Here is a 21,872-nt window from a genome sequence, read left to right on the forward strand (position 1 = left end):
GTACAAATTTGTACAAGTCCAGTAACTTCTTGTAAACGACTAATTTATTTTGCATTGTACTGTAGAGTAAACGAACAACATACAGTAACAATTTGTACGAATTTTGAGTAAACGAACACACATAATGCTATCTGTATTATTGTACCATGGTGTAGACATGCTATCTCTTATACTATGTTTACATTTACGAAATCCAATCGATTTCATCTGTCAATTTCTTTGTGTATACGTCAAATGAAAACTCATCTGAAATCGATTGGATTTCATTTGACGTTTGGGCAATGGAATTGACAGTTGAAATCGAGTGGATCTCGTAAATGTAAACATAGTATTACTTACCGAATCATATGGTTTTTTGTTTTGATTTTTCATGGCGAATTCATAGTTTTTTGACGTTTTAGATTCGATCAGCTGGGCTGAGGCATCTACCTTTCTAATTGTACCATGGTTTATTGTTTATCTTCTATATGAATCATCAGTCCCATCACCCGAGTTGAGAAGTTCTATTAGTTATATTAAAAAGTTTAAAAAGGAAACTATACATCATGTCCGACTTATTTAACAATCTTTTTGGAAAAAAACCCACATTAAAGGAGCAACAAAGAGAAAATGATCGAAACCTTAGGAAAGCAACAAGAGACATCGAAAGGGAACGTCGCAAACTGGAAGAGGAAGAAAAGAAGCTGGAGCAAGAAATCAAAAAGAATGCAGCACAGGGTAACAAGGATGCATGTCGTATATTGGCGAAACAGTTGGTTGAAATTCGCAAACAAAAAGCTCGAACCTATGCTGCGAACAGTAAAATAACATCGATTGGCTATCAGAATAAGAATATGGGAACTAACGTTGCATTGAGCGAAGCAATGAGCACAACGGCTCAGACAATGTCCAATATGAATAAAATAATGAAACCTGAGACTATTGCCGCCAATGTACGGAACTTCCAACAGGCAAATATGAAGATGGAAATGACAGATGAAATGATTAACGACACACTAGACGATATGCTTAATGAGTCTGGTGATGAAGAAGAGTCCAATGCCATTGTCAATCAAGTACTGGATGAAATTGGTATTGAAATATCAGGGAAAATGGCTACAATTCCAACGACTGGATCTACCGAATTGGAGGATCAACGAACCGATAAAGATATTGCAGCACAGTTAGCTAAATTAAGATCAACATAAAGTTCAAGTAATCTCCCCATTTTGTTATATGGTATTGTGTTATGTTTCAATTATCCCTCTATATGATTGTGATTTATTGCTGATTTTTTGATGATTTACCAAAGAAAATTAAATCATCTCTTATCCTTTATGTATTTATGGAGGAACGTATTATGTTTCCTATTTTAAGTCTTTCTTTATTGTATTCCAAATATTAACAAGAAATAATTACATTTTATATACACAAATAAATGCGTGGTACAATATTATTACAAACGTCCAGCCACGTTTGGACTTGGTAAGTCAGTCCCGGTAATTAAAAATTTTATTTTTTTTTAAATTTCAATTCAATACTCCTTAAAAATTCATACTTCGACTAAAGGATTTTGATGAACTTAAAAACATTTTTTCTAAATTAATTAAATCTAAGCATCCTTTTTAATGAGTTTTTTTTTTACTCTTCAACCACCATTTTTTACAAACGTCCAGCCATACCGCCAGTGGCCAATATGGTTTCACCAGTAATGTAACTGGCATCATCGGATACCAAAAAAGAAACAACACCAGCCATTTCATCGGGCATACCTAAGCGACCCATTGGAATTCGAGATAGTGCTTCTGTGTTAGCTGCTTCATCTTCATAGAGCTGAACAAAAAAGAGTTGATCATTATTAAATGGGGAATATATACTTATGGCAAATGGTATTACTTACTGTTCGTGAGAATTTGGTTTTAATTATTCCAGGAGCTAAACAGTTAACACGAATACCTTCGTGAGCTAAATCTTTGGCAGCAGCTTTGGTTAAACCAATCAAAGCAGTTTTACTGACCGAGTAAGCACCTAGGAGCTAAAAAATAAAGCATGTTAATGTACATGATTGGTTTATGGAAATAAAAATGACTGATGGATATTCAATTCACACGACTTTCTTAATGAGTGCATTACAATGGAGAACCCTGAAAAAATATTTCAATTATTACCTATAAGTTGAAAGGAGTAAGAACTTCAATAGATTCAGAGGACATTTAAGACGTTTCTGTCTGACTTTTATCGACAATCTCCGAAACCATAAAAAAGGTTGACTTCCGTATCGTCAGATGCTTTGTAGTTTTTAGACTTCGTCAAAACATTTCAGCTGCAAACTCATGCGTTGTTCCTCGAAAAAACAACGAAATGCATCAGAAATAAAAATAATACATGATTTCTTTTTACCTGCGTTAAAAATTCGCTATTGTGATGTTTTGAAATATGTATGTAGCTTCGCATTTGTTAAGTATTACTGCGTTATGAAACGCAATACTTCAGGCATTTGCAGTCATTTGCCAAGTATCCGAAGATGCGGAAGTCAGCTAGACTACAGATGGAAAAAAGTTTTCTACTCTCTATCGATTCCGTATAGCGAGGAGGTTTCTTGAAGATCCTTACAGCGGAGACATCTTCACCCGCGACGACCAAGCGAGGAGCTTAAGATTGATTGATAAGATTATACATCTGGAGGAAAGGAGTAACACTATCGGACTCAGTGACCCGGATGGGTACTGTCATATGAAGATGTGAAAAATACAGTGATCCACACCCCTTCTGACGGACAAACGTTGTTCTAAGTTGGCACATACAGGGGCTACTGTATCATAAGAGACTGATACACGCCGATAAGTATCCCTTCCTCTCCAAGCATAACGTTATTTTGGAGATGAATGACAAGAAACTACCAGCCAAAGCCAACGATCCCACGACATCGGGTTCTTTCGTACCGGATTGACCCGATGCCAACGTTTCGGCCAGCGGCTGCCATCCCAGCATCAAACCTGTGCTTCACGTAGGTTTCTATGCTACTACAACAACAATAACGATGTTGAATACACCGATCAAAACCGAAACTACTCGGAGTAGCGTCGAATGGGTCTGAGAAGAGTCGTTTTAGTTGACAGTGTGGATAAAAGTAAGACGTGCTTGAATAGAGGAAGCCTTCTTAAGGGAGTCAAAGAAACGGGGATGAAGAATCGATAGACTTCCCCACCCAGATAGTTCATGGTCTTGAGGCGCAGCTCTGGCACGGACTCCTGACGGATGACAAGTGGGAAGTCAGTTCGTTGTCGCTACGGTACATAAAAAAAAGCTCAGTGGCAACGGCAGTATACAGTGTTGCCTATATCCAAAGGAAGAATCGCACAAGCGTTAGCCTTCCTTTTACACCATTCTATCCAGCAGTTTTATCATGGTTAGTAACTTTTATAACTATCTAAGCCTAGAGAATAGGCAGGCTGGTGCCGCTGCCGGACAGGCTCTGTCCGGCAGGGTAAAAGCAGAGTTAAAATTTGACGCCAGCTGCAAAGAAGCTCAAAAATTAACTTCCAGTTCCCAGCATAAGAAAAATCTATTCAGGTACTGACCGTCAGCATGAATACCAAAGTTTAAGGAAATATTTTTGATATTTTCTCTAAAAACAATCTTCAGATGATAGCTCTGTGAGTCAAAAAAAGTGCGAGATATAGCCTCTTCTCACTAATATTTAAAAATAAACAATTATCAGTAAATGTACATACATACTACTATATAATAAGATAAGAACCTAAAGTTGTTGATCTTTAAACTTACCCCAAAGGCATCATAACCGGCAATGGATGAAACAAATACAATGCTGGAATTCTTTTCTTTGCGTAAGAATGGCAATGCTTCTTTGGCCAATAGGTAGGATGATTTAACATTAACCTCGAAAATTTTATCCCACACCTTTTCATCACAATCGAGAACCCCGCCAACAGCAGGATTTGTAGCAGCATTAGAGACCAAAATATTAATCTTGCCATACTTCTTCATGGTTTCTTCGAAGAGATTTTGGCGATCTTGTTTTTCGGAGACGTGACACTTCATGCCGAGTACATTTAAGTTTTCCTTGCGCAAAGCTTCCACAGCCTTATCCACATTTTGTTGTTTGCGACTACTAATAACGACATTGGCACCATCCTGAGCCAAACGCTTTGCAATGGCAAAACCAATGCTGGAATGGAAGGTATAATCATTGATTATATATTTATGTTAGATTTTATTTATTTTAGTCTTACCCATCGGTTGAAGCTGTTACAATTGCTACTTTTCCCTGTAAGCGCTTCATGTTTTCACTTGTTGCACTGGTCGCTAAATAATGTTTATCGTTTGAGTTAAGGCAAAGGTTTGCTGATACATTAACTTGTTGATGTAGATTAGTAGTGGATTTGTCGTAGATACATACCAATCGGTGTGAGAACTTTGAACCCTCTGCTAAGATCCAATGATGACGTTGGGTTTTTAGTTTTTACAAGAGTGGTTGGAAGTTGTTTGAATATTTTGAGCATATTTATGTAAACAGTTAAAACTAATAACAGATTAATAACTAATAACAAATTAATGTTAAAATATGTTTGAGATTTAAAAGAATTTTGATTTATATTAATGGGGGCAATTGGAGCTAAACAGCTGATACAGATAACCGTCAAGTAGTATTCATGAGTATTTGATAGCATAAACTAGTGGTCAAACCAAGTGGAGATAGTCCAATACAATCCGACCAAATACGAACCCTACGAACTACCTATTTACATTTATTTTATTTGTCTATTTTATTTTAATGATAAATATGATCTGCGATTCTGCATAAATAAATATTCTTTACATAAATAAAAATAGCAAAGTAAATACAAAACTTCACATTTAAATTTTTTCTTCGACTCCAAATCAATTTCGGCTGGTTGTTAGTCCAAATTTACATTAGGCGAGTTTACTTGCGGCAATTGTCAGTTTGATGGAGAGAGAGGTGAGGTATATGGTAACCCTTTGCCTCTCAACACCCTCTCTCACCCACAAACTGACAATTGCCGCAAGTAAACTCGCCCAATGTAAATTGGGACTTATAAAGTGTTACAGAAAAAAATAATTGTTTTGTTTTATTAAAAAAGTTTTGAAAATGGTGAATGCAGTTTGAAAATTTAAAACAAAATTGAATAAATCGCTCATATAGTACAATTAACTTACATGCACAAAAAGCTTCGATCGGGAATAGATTGTGGTTCGGAGTAAATGTCGGACATTTTTTTAAGAAAAACGAAAACTGTGGTGTTGTAAAGGATTTTGGTTATTTAGTACATTTTTTGAATTTGTGGGAGGGTGTAATACGTTTGTTTTGCAAAAACAGGTAACACTTCGAAACAATGGATCAATCTTCATACCTCAGATAAAACTATCATAGGACTCACCCACACAGGGAATTCACATACATATGTTTTGAGTATTTATTTTTATACCCTCCACCGTAATTTTGATTAAATTGGAGACCCTATCAGCATAAAATTCTAAGTCTAAATATCCATGTCCATCCATACGTCTGTTCAAATCAAGGTACAGCTCGCAACTTTTAAGATAAAGATAATTTGGTATAGAGGTTTCTCTTACTCCTAGAATTTTTGGTATTGATCCACGTTTTCATATAGCCCTCATAGAACGGTACCTTCAAATTTTCGGTATTTTGAAGGTTTTAGCCTCATTATTCAATCGAAACGGCTAAAATTCGGTACTTAGTCACCCCTTGAAATAAAACGTTCCACCTGAAAATTGTCGGAATAGTTCTACGTCTTCATACAGCCCCGCTAGAACGGTACCTTCCGTTTTTCGATATTTTCAAGGCTATAGCCTGAATATACAAACTGAAATGTCTGGAATTTGGTCTTAAGTCTTCGTTGGGGGTATAAAACTTGGCACCTGAAATTTGTCGGTGTAGGTGCACGTCTTCATACAGTCCCATTAGGACGGTAACATAGCCTCCATAGAACGATTTTCGGTATCTTGAGGAGAATGTTTTGGCCTCAATATACCACTGATGATTTAGTCTTCATTGGAGGTATAAAACTTTCCACCTGAAATTTGTCGGTATAGGCCCACGTCTTCATATATTCCATATATATATTAATAATTACTTGGACCATTTTCTACAAACACCTAGCCAGATATCAGTGCTATATTTTAGATAAATATCAAGCATGATTTGCAGTGTTTTAATGCTTCACAAGCTCAAAAACCTTTTTTTTTTAATTATGCCAAACCCGTAGTGAATAAGCTATAACTCGTTGAGTTTTAGATATAAGAGCATAAAAGTTTGATACAAGATAAAGTAGAAGTCGTAGAAAAAATAGAAATTGCTAACTTAGAAAACACATTTTTTGAGTTATGCCACTCTTTGAGTAAATGAGCGATATACAGTTTGTCAAGTAGTTGTTTTCGAACGAAGAAAACTAAAATTTTTCTGTATTAATTTATGAAAAAACTACTGATAATTGTGATAAAATGTAGGTTTTTTTGTGCAAAAATTATGTTATGTTAACCTACCCTAATAGTTGGTTTACATTTACGAATTGACAGTTGAAAGCGAGTGGATTACGTAAATGTAAACTAGCTATAAGTTTTCAAGGCGCGAGTCGCCGCATATAGAACGCTTTGACTGTGCGCAAGGTTATCACTCAGTTAACGTTATTCCGCCTTACCCATATTCGCATGACAATGTGGCAACATTGCATGCAAAACACGAAAGTCGACATTTCTCGACCTACCCCAACCTAACAAGCGATCATTTGCAAAAACGAACAGCAGCCGGTTAGACAAAGGAAAGAAAAATTAAATTTGCAAAGATAGTTTTTTTTGTGACGCCATTTTTAAAATTAAATAAAATTAAAGTTGTGGCTTGGTGAAAACGTTTCCAATAGGAAACGTGTTGCATTCTAATTGTGTGGCGCTTCTTAAAGGTGAGTGTTAACCAGATGCACAAGTCTGGAAGGAAAAAAACAACACCTATATAAAAATGAATTTCTCTTCATTTTTCTAGAATTTCCTTTGATGGTAGATATGCCTGATGCACCTCGTGTTGCTCAGCATGCAATGCCGAGACACCACCAGCCATAACCTCACCAAACAATCAGGCGTTTTCCACACATAACCGGCATAAGTTTTTGTAAGGAATTTTAGTGGCATTTGGGTAATAACATCCTACCACAATACGTAATCGCCAGCCACCCAAAGACCTCGAAATTTCCTGTTGCAAATTATAACCTGCAAATAATGAAATTATTGCCAGCCACGTAAACAGTGCTTTTTCCCATTTTCTGCCGTTTGATGTCAATCCTTTTGTGCCCGACTGTCCATGGTATCCAAGCTTTTGTTCATGTGTTCCACTGTGAAGACGACAGTCCCAGAATCACCATTACTTGACCCGGCTTAGAAACAACATCAATTCACTACATCATTATTGCCATGGAAAGCGCTGAAACCTTTTCTAAGTCATTTTAAATGAATCAAGACATTTTTGCCCTGCAGTTTCACACCATAACCAGATTAGTTCCTCAAGAAACCTTAAGGCAGAATTCATGAAAGCCACAAATAGTGACTCGAGCCAACTAGAAACCATCCTGTACTTTATGCAGCTATTGGAAATCTCCCAGATAAGTACTATTAGCCGGATGCTCGTGAGTACAAACATTGTGAAGTGCCAGCCTGTTAACATTAGTGTTTATGTAGCATATTTCTAGCATCTTGGACCTTCCAATCACAGATCGGAAAGTTCAAGATCTAGGTTTTTCTTTCTCATACCGACGGTCAGCCGGATTATTTTATTTCTTTTTATGATAATTATAGGATTATCTATATTCATTTTTTTGCATTTCTCGAGACTGTACCTAATAGCATGCATATGTATGTGTGCTCAAGTATACATACACATGCATTTTAGTGTAACGGTCTGTCTCCAAGTCTATTAACCGTTAATATACCCATATGTTTAATACCTATGTGTTCTGACTGTACATTTTTTTGGTGTTACATACCAATATGAATGGTTGTCATGTCAGTAATGTGCAGCATTTCCCAATCAGATTTTTGGGGATTTTAAATTTTGAAATTTATGTGAATTTGGCTGACCATCATGATATTTCTGATTATAAATCGAATTATCATAAATCGATTAAAGGCAGTTTGAATGGATCTTGATGCTGTATTTTGATATTATAGAACTTTTCGGCGATTTTGATTATCAATACAATTTGATTTATAATTTGTGTTCCTGAGACATTAAGTGAAATTATATTGGATTTATAGATCCTGGAATCAAATTAAAATTTGCGATTGATAATACCAGACATCAAATCCGAAGTGAATGGTGATTTTCTATAGAACTTTAATTCGATTTATGATTACGATTTACATTCAAATCAATGTGATTTAATATTCAATTACTCCTATAATAGTGGAATCAACCATCTAATATCGAATCGTTCTGAAATTTCACAATTAAATTCGCATGATTTAATGAGCTTTTATACAGAATTCCTTTCAGTCCGATTCAGATTGCCAGCCATATTTCGATAATTTTTAGTAACCCCTTTCTGATAAAAAAAAAAATAACGAAAATTCATATTGAACCTGTAATGATATCGGAACCACGGTTTTGGGTCAGAGAATTAAATTTTAGCTACATACTGGAGACAGTCTGTTAACCTAAAATACATAACCTCATTTTTTTCCATTTTCATTTTTTTTTACGGTTTCTATAACCTTAACTACATTCTATATTTACCTTCTCCTATTGTTACCCCGATCCCTTTACCATAACTATATGATTATTCTGCGCTGATTATACAATTTTCTAATATTCTACATTCCATTATTGTTACCCTATCCCAACTGATTATAGACTGCTAATTATTGATTATTGAATTTCTATCACAGTATAAGCATTTATAATTTGTTTGTAAATGTCTATCCCATCGAAATTAGTTAAATATCTTTGAAAAATTAAACCTTTTCTGAAATTTACTATTGAGCTCGATAGGTATTCAGGATTTAAATTATATATATTTTTTTTGATCTCGCCTACAATTGGGCAAATATAAGTTGGGACTGACAACCTTAAATATATATGAATTTGATAAATAAGTGTATGTTTCAGTACGCTTCTGAAAGCATAATTAAATATAGTTCACTGATTATGAATTTGAATTTTGTTGAACATTTAGATTTAACTTAAATCTAAGTTTAATTATAAGGAATATTGTTATTTTGAACCATGAATAAATGTACTCCTTTAAGGATATTTGAAGAAGGAAATTTATAAACATGGTTATGCTCTAAGAAGGATTTATTAAAGGTAATGTAGGAGGGAGGTTCAGCCAGTACAATTTTGGGAGTCATCATCATCGATGAGACTCATTGGGGATTTTGTAGAAAATCCATTGGGAGGGCATGGTATCCCAACAAACACCTTGGGTACCAATATCAACAACAACATCATATCATTGTTTTGAAATAAAGCATCCTGTTTGTGATTGATAATGAATCAATTTTGTTTATGGCTAGTCAGGAGTGGCCACTGAGCTAGACCGAATTTCTTCAATGGCAAGTGTATACCAGCGACATCTTGGTATGCCTCATTCCCCTTTACACTCCGACGTAGTTACATAACAATGGCGCCCAACGTTTAAGCCAATGTCTTAGGTTCAAGTCCCATCAATGGGAATTGTTCCTGAACATTAGGTGTATGAATTTTTGTTTGATTGGTTTTCAGTATGTCTTGAGTTGTTGTTATATTACAACATACCAATTGCGACTTAAGGTCAATTAAATTTTAACATAATTTCTTGAATTTCATCTTAAAGAAAAAGAATTTTTAGTCGTCTTGCAAGCCTGAGTTTAGTCAAGCTGCAATTTTGTGACAAATCTTCTACATTTCGAGATTCATACTTCGACTTTCTTTAAAGCTTTATAATGTATTGTCATCTGCAGTTGATTATTTAAGATCTTTTGCATGATTTGCTATATTATGGATGCTTTAATATATTGATTTATTAGAATTGAAATTTTTGGGGAAAATTTTTGACTGCGCTTTTCAAAGATAATGAAGATTGTTTATTGTTGTTGATTTTTTTATTTATCTTGGCTGATACCTTAACCTTCTACTAATTACCTTTAATTTTATGAAAATTCTGATCATCAATTATTGGAAATAATTTTCTGGAAATTTTTGAAAATAAAATTATTGATATTTATTCGATTGTTGGCACATTTAAGACATATTAGTTTTCATTTTTATCTGGCACCTGCACTAGTAACATCTTTTGACAATTTTTTTTTCCTGTTTCTGGTTTGAGAATTGAAGTGAAGCATCGTCGTGGAACCTGGTGAAACCTTTCGAGATTTCAATTGGGATCTGTGGTGCAGTAGTTTTGGTCAGATTTTTCAGAAGTGATAGTGATTTACTATTCACTTTGCTGGAATTTTCTACCGTGGTACTAATTATCATTCTTTTTCCGATTGCGTGAGGCATAGGGTCGTCGCCCTCAAGACATTTGTTTTACTCTTTTTGATTATAAGACTGCAGGAGGGGTTTGATAGGCTCAGACTACTGATTGCTAGTTCTTTCTCTTAAAATATACAGGCTTTAAGTAGTAGTATATTTCTGTTTGTTTTCACGTACACACAGGGTGTACACAGAACTGGACTAACTGTTTCCGAAGACTGGTCTTCAGTTCGACTCGAGGTCAGCTGAAGTACCTTAAGGTTGTAGGGGCGGTTAGTCTGGAGAGCCTTCGGACGGCAGCGCTCAACCTTGAGTTGGAGCATTTTCCGTAGGACTGATTGTTGTCTGGTTGTCGATTTCCCAGTGCATTTTTAGAAAGCCGTTCTATGCTTAACTAAAGATACACTGAAGAGACCTCGAGAAACTCTTTGAGGAAATTCTAACCGGCAACAATCACTCCTACGTTTTGAACAGTTTACCTCATAGAACAATAGGGGTAGGCGAAGAGGACTGAAGAGCCTATCGAAGTCCTATATATATATTTTTTTTTTCCTTCACCAGCTAAGACCTTTCTTTTTCTGATTCGAATATTATTCGAATTAATTTTACCCGGACTTACAAATTTTAACCCTGATCTACCACAGCCTAGATAATCTACTGTCTCAATTTATTCTGTTTTTCAGGATTTTTGAGTTTTTTTTTTGCTTATGAGAAACTTTGCAAGATTTATTGTTTTTTTGGTTCGATCTTGTTTCGAAATACCTGACCTGTTGGAACCATTTAAATTTTCATATTGAGTTTTGTTGCGTATGAGATTTTCTATATTGGACTTTTCGGAACCTTAAGGCAGTAGCCGTGATTGACTGTTTCATCTATATATCTTTGGTATTTTTGTTGAATTTATGGTATCATACCTACCTTTTTGAAAACCTGTCGGTCATTAGAGAAGACATTTTTGGATTTTGAGCTTTTTATTGAAATTTCTTGTTGGACTGAGTAGTACAAGGACATTTTTTTTTTTGTAACTTTTGTTGATTTGTGGGACATCATGCAGCCTGCTACGGGTGCTAAGCCAAAAACATACGGCATTATTACCAGGTCGACTAGCCAAGCAGTAGGAGAAGCTGCTGGAACAGAACCAGGTACCGGATCAGGTATCCCAGCTAGCGCTGATGGCAATGATCCGCCAACACCAAACGAATTTGCAAGTCCACCTACTCTTTCGCAAGTAAATGAGCAACCAAGCACAATTCCTAGACCTTCTTTTAGCCCTTTGACTATTCGTGGCAATGATGAAGATCAGGTTGATAGGCTTAGTAGCACAGGAGTTCTTGAGGTAGTTCAGTCCGCCTTAGAGGCCACCCAAGCATCAATGGTTGAAACCATGAAAAAGGAAATGCAGAAAGCGGTTGCTGCTGCAGTTCAAGCTGCTTTTTCTCAATCTTCTGTTCCTCCAGCTAATCCTATTAACAGACAAGAACCACATTCTCAAAGCATTGATTGGCCTCATGATTTGCCACCACTACAAACCGATACCAGACATGCAGGTTCGGGTAGTAGAAACCAGGAAGTTCCAAATCGAAATAGGGAAGATTTTAGTAGGCCCAGGTATCCATATCTCAGTAAGTGGGGCATTAAGTTTGATGCTACCCCAAAGACACCAAATGTCGAAGATTTCATCTTTCGAGTAGAAAGGCTTCGAAATAGTTATGGCTGCCCAGAACAAGAATTGGTTGATGAATTTCATCATTTACTGGAAGGCCGTCCTTGCCAGTGGTACTGGGGTCTGATCCGTCAATATCCAAATTTGAACTGGGAGATGTTAAAGCTGTGTATAGTTAGGGAATTCCAGCGTTTTCAATCAAATCTTGACGTAATGAGGCAGATTATGGACAGGAAGCAAGGGAGAGATGAGTCTGCTACACAATATATAGACGCTATAAATAATCTGCGTACTCAATTAAGGGAACCTTTGAAAGATTTTGAAGTTATAGACATCCTCAAAGCTGGATTGAAACCCAGACTTGCCCATTTAACATTTAGTGGCACTTTTTATTCTGTTGAACAATTCCGAAATGAAGTTAGGAAAGCTGAAGAGTTTCTTGAAAGGGAATCGTCGATGAGATTCAGAACAGGCCAACCCCCTCGAATGATAAATGAAATTAACGATTCTGATTTTGATGATTTAGTCCATGATGTTGAGGAGTTGCGTTTACGGCAGAAGCCAACTGGTGTTTCCAAAAATGAGCCTTCACGGTGTTGGAATTGCGGCAGCAATGGCCACATTTTTAAGAATTGCTCCAGTTCTCATCGTTCAGTATTTTGTTTCCGCTGCGGATCACCAGGGGTTACCACCCCACAATGCAATAACTGCAAACAAATTAGTCGTTCTAATGTTTCTAAGTCCGAATCCATAGCTACTCAGACAGTGGATTGACTAGCCTCTACTGATGTTTCCACGCCTACAGATCCAATTCTTTCTGATCCATGTAGAGTATTACCCAGACCTTCCAATAACTTAGCCAGAACCAAACCTGATTTGACCTTGCCATTTCATATTCGAATGGCCAATTATATGAAGACTCGTGATAGAATTTTCAATTCCGAAATAACTGCCGATACCACTGTTTTTGTTTCCAAACGTATTAGGAAGACTCGTGAGCGATATAAACGTAGGCGACTTAAAAGGTTATCAATATCGTCTGCTCAATTTTCTGATTTTAAATCAAGTGATCCTCGACCATTCCGGGAAGTTTTTGTAAACGAGATACCCGTGTTAGCTCTTTTTGATAGCGGTGCTAGTGTTACCTGCTTAGGTAAAGACTCTTTATCCCTCGTTGAAAAGTTGAAGTTGGACATTATCCCTGTTTTTAAGTGTACAGTTGGCACAGCTAGCGGCGAACGAGTTTCATGCAAAGGGAAAGTTAAAGTAGATCTGTCATATGATGGACAGACTAAAAGCATGGAGATTTATTTAATTCCGGGACTTGAAAACGCCATGTACTGTGGTGTAGATTTCTGGAAGGAATTCAAGGTTGCACCAAAACTAGTCAGCAGTTTAGATATTGATCCCCAGATTAAAGTTTCTGACATGCATGTTTTGTCTCACGATCAAATGATTGCCCTTGAGAAAGCCAAAGAAACATTCAAAGATTTCGAGAAGTATGGTCTGGGAAAGACATGTTTGGAAGAGCACGTTATCGATACCGGTAACGCGGTACCCGTTAAACAACGCCACTATCCCGTGTCTCCAGCCGTCGAATCTTTGATTTACAAGGAATTAGATAGAATGTTGAGCCTTGGCGTAATCGAACCCAGTACAAGTCCCTGGAACTCTCCCGTCACTCTGGTTCGGAGAGGTGAAAAAAACAGGCTGTGTTTAGATGCACGCAAACTAAACGAATTAACAATTAAAGATGCTTATCCGCTTCCGTTTATTGATGCGTTACTTGGTCGGCTTCAGGATACATATTTCATTTCCAGTATCGACTTAAAAGATGCGTTCTGGCAGGTTCCCCTAGCAGTCGAAAGCCGTCCGAAAACTGCGTTCACAGTGCCGGGGAGACCACATTATCAATTCACCGTCATGCCGTTCGGGTTGTGTAACGCAGCCCAGCGGCTATGTCGGCTGATGGATAAGGTGATCTCACCGGACCTGAAGAGCAAAGTTTTCGTGTACCTTGACGATTTGCTGGTAGTCTCACCGGACTTCGAGACCCATGTCGAACTTCTTCGCAAGGTTGGCGAGATGTTAACTAGGGCGAACCTGACCATCAATCTGAACAAATCGAAGTTTTGTCGACGGGAATTGAAATATCTCGGATACATCGTTGGTGAGGGGAAGTTAAAACCCGATCCGTCTAAAATCAATTCAATTACTGAGATCGCCATTCCAAAGAACACCAGGGAAGTTCGACGATTCCTAGGCATGACATCGTGGTTTCGTCGTTTCATCCGGAATTATGCGGAGATAACAGCACCAATCACAGCCACTTTGAAAAAGGGCAAAGTATTCTCGTTTGACAGTTCGGCTGTAGAAGCCTTCAATAAATTAAAGGTAGCGTTGACTACCAGCCCCGTCTTAAGTCATCCAGTCTTCGACAAGCGTTTCTACGTCCAATGCGACGCCTCCAACCTGGGCTTAGGGGCGGTCTTGTACCAATTAGACGCTGCAGGTCTGGAACGTCCCATTGCTTTTCATTCCGCTCAGTTGTCCAAGGCGGAACAAAATTACAGCGTCACTGAGCGGGAGTGCTTGGCCGTTATCAGTGCTATAAAGAAGTTCCGTCCCTTTATAGAAATGATGCCTTTCACTGTTGTAACGGACCATAGCGCTTTGAAATGGCTAATGGGACAGAAGGACCTCAGTGGTCGATTGGCAAGATGGAGTTTGAAGCTCCAGGCGTACAATTTTGACATCCAGCACCGTAAAGGGTCTCAGAACGTTGTCGCTGACACTTTATCGCGGTTGCACGTCGATGAAATTAATATGTTCGTAGATGAGAAACCACTGATTGACTTAAATTCGCCCGATTTCAAAAGTGAGGAGTATACACAACTGATAGACATGGTAAACGAAAACCACGATAGTCTACCGGACTTAAAAATTTCAGATTCGTTCGTTTATAAAAAGACTAGTCCTTCCGACGGCACACCAGTGCATGAAAATTTTATTTGGAAGCTATGGGTTCCAAGTTCTTTAACCGAATCACTTATTAAAAAGACGCACACTTCTTCTGTAAATTGTCATTGTGGTATAGGACGTACGATCGCGGCACTGAGGCAATATTTTTATTGGCCTAAGATGGCTCAACAAGTTCGAAACTTTATTAACCACTGCATTGTTTGTAAACAATCCAAAGCTCCGAATCACATTTTAAGACCCAAGATGGGAACCGAAACCGTTACCGATAGGCCTTTTCAAAAGATTTTTATCGATTTCATTGGACCTTTCCCGAGATCGAGGTTAGGTAACACTTATATTTTTATCGTACTCGACCATCTGACAAAATTCGTTTTGCTGAAGCCATTAGCCCAGGCGAACTCGAAAAACGTGATAAGATTTCTAGAATCCGAGGTGTTTCATAAATTTGGCGTGCCACAGATCGTACATTCCGACAACGGAAAACAGTTCACTTCAACCGAATTTTCTTCCTTTTTAAATAAATATGGATGCCGACCGATTAGAAATGCCGTGTATTCGCCACAGGCGAATGCATCGGAGCGCGTTAATAGGACTATAATCGCGGCGATCCGAACTTATGTTTCGGAAGACCAACGCGATTGGGACCGAAATATATCGTCCATAGAATGTTCTTTGAGGTCCACTTTTCACACGACACTTGGTTGTTCACCGTATTTCGCATTATTCGGCACCCACATGGTTACACACGCGAGCACTTATGATTTAGCACACAAGCTAGGAGTTTTAGAAGACGGTATGATTGAAATAGTCCCGAAACACGATATTTTGAATTTAGTCCGCGAAAAGATTAAAACGAATATCCACGATTCTTTTGAAAAATCTGCGGCTCGGTATAACACTAGGACTCGTGACGTCAGTTTCAAACCGGGGCAGGAAATACTTAGGCGCAATTTTGTTTTAAGTGACGCTTCGCGCCATCTTAATTCAAAGTTATGTCAAAAGTTTGTAAAGTGCAGAGTTGCCAGATGTGTAGGAAACTCCTTGTATGAAATTGAAGACCTTCAAGGAAGGAAAATAGGCGTTTATCACGCGAAAGATTTACAGCACATGGTGCCAACAAAGTAATTGCCCGGCTTTCGTTTCTTTTGATATTTTTGCTGATTTTTATCAGGGTCGCGGTTCTTCCCCACCCTTAACATATCTCGGTTAACTTCCCGAATCAGTGTGGCTTCGGCAGGCCTATGCCAACATGTTCGGGTTTGTTATGTTAACCTACCCTAATAGTTGGTTTACATTTACGAATTGACAGTTGAAAGCGAGTGGATTACGTAAATGTAAACTAGCTATAAGTTTTCAAGGCGCGAGTCGCCGCATATAGAACGCTTTGACTGTGCGCAAGGTTATCACTCAGTTAACGTTATTCCGCCTTACCCATATTCGCATGACAATGTGGCAACATTGCATGCAAAACACGAAAGTCGACATTTCTCGACCTACCCCAACCTAACAAGCGATCATTTGCAAAAACGAACAGCAGCCGGTTAGACAAAGGAAAGAAAAATTAAATTTGCAAAGATAGTTTTTTTTGTGACGCCATTTTTAAAATTAAATAAAATTAAAGTTGTGGCTTGGTGAAAACGTTTCCAATAGGAAACGTGTTGCATTCTAATTGTGTGGCGCTTCTTAAAGGTGAGTGTTAACCAGATGCACAAGTCTGGAAGGAAAAAAACAACACCTATATAAAAATGAATTTCTCTTCATTTTTCTAGAATTTCCTTTGATGGTAGATATGCCTGATGCACCTCGTGTTGCTCAGCATGCAATGCCGAGACACCACCAGCCATAACCTCACCAAACAATCAGGCGTTTTCCACACATAACCGGCATAAGTTTTTGTAAGGAATTTTAGTGGCATTTGGGTAATAACATCCTACCACAATACGTAATCGCCAGCCACCCAAAGACCTCGAAATTTCCTGTTGCAAATTATAACCTGCAAATAATGAAATTATTGCCAGCCACGTAAACAGTGCTTTTTCCCATTTTCTGCCGTTTGATGTCAATCCTTTTGTGCCCGACTGTCCATGGTATCCAAGCTTTTGTTCATGTGTTCCACTGTGAAGACGACAGTCCCAGAATCACCATTACTTGACCCGGCTTAGAAACAACATCAATTCACTACATCATTATTGCCATGGAAAGCGCTGAAACCTTTTCTAAGTCATTTTAAATGAATCAAGACATTTTTGCCCTGCAGTTTCACACCATAACCAGATTAGTTCCTCAAGAAACCTTAAGGCTGAATTCATGAAAGCCACAAATAGTGACTCGAGCCAACTAGAAACCATCCTGTACTTTATGCAGCTATTGGAAATCTCCCAGATAAGTACTATTAGCCGGATGCTCGTGAGTACAAACATTGTGAAGTGCCAGCCTGTTAACATTAGTGTTTATGTAGCATATTTCTAGCATCTTGGACCTTCCAATCACAGATCGGAAAGTTCAAGATCTAGGTTTTTCTTTCTCATACCGACGGTCAGCCGGATTATTTTATTTCTTTTTATGATAATTATAGGATTATCTATATTCATTTTTTTGCATTTCTCGAGACTGTACCTAATAGCATGCATATGTATGTGTGCTCAAGTATACATACACATGCATTTTAGTGTAACGGTCTGTCTCCAAGTCTATTAACCGTTAATATACCCATATGTTTAATACCTATGTGTTCTGACTGTACATTTTTTTGGTGTTACATACCAATATGAATGGTTGTCATGTCAGTAATGTGCAGCATTTCCCAATCAGATTTTTGGGGATTTTAAATTTTGAAATTTATGTGAATTTGGCTGACCATCATGATATTTCTGATTATAAATCGAATTATCATAAATCGATTAAAGGCAGTTTGAATGGATCTTGATGCTGTATTTTGATATTATAGAACTTTTCGGCGATTTTGATTATCAATACAATTTGATTTATAATTTGTGTTCCTGAGACATTAAGTGAAATTATATTGGATTTATAGATCCTGGAATCAAATTAAAATTTGCGATTGATAATACCAGACATCAAATCCGAAGTGAATGGTGATTTTCTATAGAACTTTAATTCGATTTATGATTACGATTTACATTCAAATCAATGTGATTTAATATTCAATTACTCCTATAATAGTGGAATCAACCATCTAATATCGAATCGTTCTGAAATTTCACAATTAAATTCGCATGATTTAATGAGCTTTTATACAGAATTCCTTTCAGTCCGATTCAGATTGCCAGCCATATTTCGATAATTTTTAGTAACCCCTTTCTGATAAAAAAAAAAATAACGAAAATTCATATTGAACCTGTAATGATATCGGAACCACGGTTTTGGGTCAGAGAATTAAATTTTAGCTACATACTGGAGACAGTCTGTTAACCTAAAATACATAACCTCATTTTTTTCCATTTTCATTTTTTTTTACGGTTTCTATAACCTTAACTACATTCTATATTTACCTTCTCCTATTGTTACCCCGATCCCTTTACCATAACTATATGATTATTCTGCGCTGATTATACAATTTTCTAATATTCTACATTCCATTATTGTTACCCTATCCCAACTGATTATAGACTGCTAATTATTGATTATTGAATTTCTATCACAGTATAAGCATTTATAATTTGTTTGTAAATGTCTATCCCATCGAAATTAGTTAAATATCTTTGAAAAATTAAACCTTTTCTGAAATTTACTATTGAGCTCGATAGGTATTCAGGATTTAAATTATATATATTTTTTTTGATCTCGCCTACAATTGGGCAAATATAAGTTGGGACTGACAACCTTAAATATATATGAATTTGATAAATAAGTGTATGTTTCAGTACGCTTCTGAAAGCATAATTAAATATAGTTCACTGATTATGAATTTGAATTTTGTTGAACATTTAGATTTAACTTAAATCTAAGTTTAATTATAAGGAATATTGTTATTTTGAACCATGAATAAATGTACTCCTTTAAGGATATTTGAAGAAGGAAATTTATAAACATGGTTATGCTCTAAGAAGGATTTATTAAAGGTAATGTAGGAGGGAGGTTCAGCCAGTACAATTTTGGGAGTCATCATCATCGATGAGACTCATTGGGGATTTTGTAGAAAATCCATTGGGAGGGCATGGTATCCCAACAAACACCTTGGGTACCAATATCAACAACAACATCATATCATTGTTTTGAAATAAAGCATCCTGTTTGTGATTGATAATGAATCAATTTTGTTTATGGCTAGTCAGGAGTGGCCACTGAGCTAGACCGAATTTCTTCAATGGCAAGTGTATACCAGCGACATCTTGGTATGCCTCATTCCCCTTTACACTCCGACGTAGTTACATAACAATTAGTTGGACGACTTATTTAAGACAAGATAGGATGTATAAATAAAAAATTAACCCACGTAGTCCAACAAAAAATAACGAAAACCAATAACTATGTACATGTAATGCAAGTTGTCGAATAAATGTTTTCGAAATGTAATGGAGGTTCCAATATACCTCATATTTTCAACAAATATTTGAAAATCATGACATTTAATGAATTTTATTCTTAACGGGGATTAGCTACTAACTAGTATCAACAATATTAGGCATCGAATATCCGTACTAGGAGGGTTACCATATGGACCAAGGAGGTACCAGGTCATATTACATGTAAACTTTTCACTTTTCCAAATACCGCACCTCTTGCGAAATGACGTTCAGAAACATTTTTCTAAACGCATGCAAAAGATGCATCCCTTAAGGTCCCATCTCAAATATTAGGCCAAACTTCCCCTCAGAAGCCGCAACACTATTGTCCCAAAGGGAGACGATACGAGAAACCGACCCAGCCGATCCAAGAATACCTGCAATCAATAAAATAACAGATATGCTCGTATTTAACCCAAAAGGTACAATTGGCGATAATTGTCCTCTGACAATGGCACTAAAAGACTGTGGACAATCATCAAAAACTTATCAATCTCTAAAAGGAAACATAAAATAATAATAAGCTTCGACATCACCACTCCCAAGTCGATAATTCGTGGAACAGCCCACAAATGAAAATAACCTATAACGGGAAGTAAAACGACATTTCAGGCTTTAAAACCATACAAGTCACTCGTCCAGATTACGACTGAAGCAGAATGGCACCTTATAGACCCATCGCCCTTCTATTCCAAGTTAATAAAATCTTGGAAGCAATATTATTTCCAAACTTTTCCCTACAATTCACTGAACACCAACATGGTTACCGATCGGGCAGGCCCTATGCTAGATATTTGCTAAAATTTCAGAGGTTCTCAATCCTACTAACCACCTGGACCAGGGGGGTTAACACAAAAGTAAAAATGCACATAAAGTAAAATACCATCCCCAGATATCTGCTAAAATTTCAGAGGCTCTCAATCCTACTAACCACCTGGACCAGGGGGTTAACACAAAAGTAAAAATGCACATAAATTAAAATACCATCCCCATAATCAAATATTCGATGACATTAGAAGTCACTTTTTGCAATACCTCCAATTCAGGTCAGGCTGGCCACGGTCTATCATTCCAAAATCCAGGAGCATAATCTACACAACGAGTGTAAAATGTTGAATATAAAAGACTTTTATTATTTCTAACCAAACTGTACAGCAAATAAAAGTAATTCCCCAAGCCATCCAATTCACACCTCCTTCAACATACCCTCCTCCCTTAAACTCGCTCAATTAGGACTCTATTAACGAGACATACTCAATTTCAGTTGATGCCGGCAGGGTTACTTACCGGAAAAAAACGTAGTGAATAACCTGCTGCAAAATGTCATGCCGATTCGACAAAATTCCCTAACCAGTACTTGTATATAAAATTTATGTGAGTATTCGAAGGAGTGGACCTATATAATTCATGTTCGAAGCTGATCTACATCTGAAGGAAATGTAACGACGTGCGACGTGACCCGTTAAAGAGTTATCTTGCGCTCTAAAACTATAATATGTCCGAAATGGATTTCGACCAAACAAACTTGTGTTCTAAAATCATCATTTCGATGAACCACCTTTTCATCGTACCACCTATTTAGCCTAAAGGCTGAGGATATAAAAATTATCAAAAATTTCGGTAAAAATTGTTCAGTTTTTCGAGAAAAAGCAAATTTTGAATGTTCTCCTTCAATCGGATGTTGAAATGATCATACGACAGGATGTATTCTTGCCGGAAACTTCGTTTGGTAGTGAACATTAAACTGCGGATGTGAAGTATGCCCTAACTTTGCATTTCGTAATATTTTATTCAAACTTAGATTAAATTTTAAGGCGAACCGGTCCATCGATCCATTCTTTCGGTTACCTCCCTCCCACGCAAAATTTCAAAATGTTAGCAAAATTTGTGAGCACAATAATTTACAAAGGGAGTAACCGATTTGCTTCAAACTTTGCACAACGTAATCTTCCTGACATATAATATGGACTATATATGTAGGTCCACTCCATCCTCACATAAAAATAAAAAAAATGGAAAGGTACAGTGTAAGGACATGTCTCGGATTGTTTTGAAGATTGGCCTCGCGGCTCCTTTCATTGCCGCCACCAACTAAAGTGACCGAGGATCAGCCGTAGTTCCCCAAGGCAGAGACTGTTTAACCTCTAGCTTTCTGATATGAAGATGGCAAAGAGATCGTAATGTGTACGAGCTTGGTATCGATGTCATGTGTTATGGGTAA

The 21,872-nt window shown here is 37.1% G+C and overlaps 3 protein-coding genes and 1 long non-coding RNA gene across 5 annotated transcripts in view; 3 read left to right on the forward strand and 1 right to left on the reverse strand.

The window, feature by feature from the left end:
- Positions 1 to 454: 454 nt before the first annotated feature.
- CHMP2B (Charged multivesicular body protein 2b) lies at positions 455 to 1,418 on the forward strand. The gene has a single exon (XM_073981353.1). It carries the CDS (start codon positions 546 to 548, stop codon positions 1,185 to 1,187), a length of 642 nt encoding a protein of 213 aa, XP_073837454.1. The 5' UTR covers positions 455 to 545; the 3' UTR covers positions 1,188 to 1,418.
- On the reverse strand, positions 1,314 to 4,657 carry Dhrs4 (Dehydrogenase/reductase 4). 2 transcript variants are annotated; one of them, XM_073981352.1, is made up of 5 exons: positions 4,400 to 4,657; positions 4,233 to 4,305; positions 3,766 to 4,168; positions 1,880 to 2,014; positions 1,314 to 1,812 (listed from the first exon to the last, which is right to left on the reverse strand). In XM_073981352.1, exons 1-5 carry the CDS (start codon positions 4,500 to 4,502, stop codon positions 1,642 to 1,644), a joined length of 885 nt encoding a protein of 294 aa, XP_073837453.1. In that variant the 5' UTR covers positions 4,503 to 4,657; the 3' UTR covers positions 1,314 to 1,641. The 2 variants fall into 2 exon arrangements, with proteins under 2 accessions (XP_073837453.1, XP_073837452.1); XM_073981351.1 differs by having other exon boundaries at positions 4,233 to 4,344; positions 4,400 to 4,653.
- Positions 4,658 to 4,688: 31 nt separating this feature from the next.
- On the forward strand, positions 4,689 to 10,250 carry LOC141401270 (uncharacterized). Its single transcript, XR_012412305.1, has 2 exons — positions 4,689 to 6,938; positions 7,019 to 10,250. It is a non-coding gene; the product is annotated as an uncharacterized lncRNA (long non-coding RNA).
- A 6,390-nt stretch (positions 10,251 to 16,640) lies between these two features.
- Positions 16,641 to 21,872, forward strand: part of Gdap1 (ganglioside induced differentiation associated protein 1) — a 30,082-nt gene continuing 24,850 nt past the window's right edge. Inside the window, exons 1-2 of the mRNA XM_073984680.1 lie at positions 16,641 to 16,814; positions 16,895 to 17,531. Coding sequence (XP_073840781.1) covers positions 17,433 to 17,531 — 99 coding nt within the window. The 5' untranslated portion in view covers positions 16,641 to 16,814; positions 16,895 to 17,432. The remainder of the gene's footprint in view (positions 16,815 to 16,894; positions 17,532 to 21,872) is intronic.

The sequence above is a fragment of the Musca autumnalis genome, unplaced genomic scaffold (genome assembly GCF_047663935.1).
Source record: "Musca autumnalis isolate F117 unplaced genomic scaffold, ASM4766393v1 scaffold_4, whole genome shotgun sequence".
NCBI lineage: Eukaryota > Metazoa > Arthropoda > Insecta > Diptera > Muscidae > Musca > Musca autumnalis.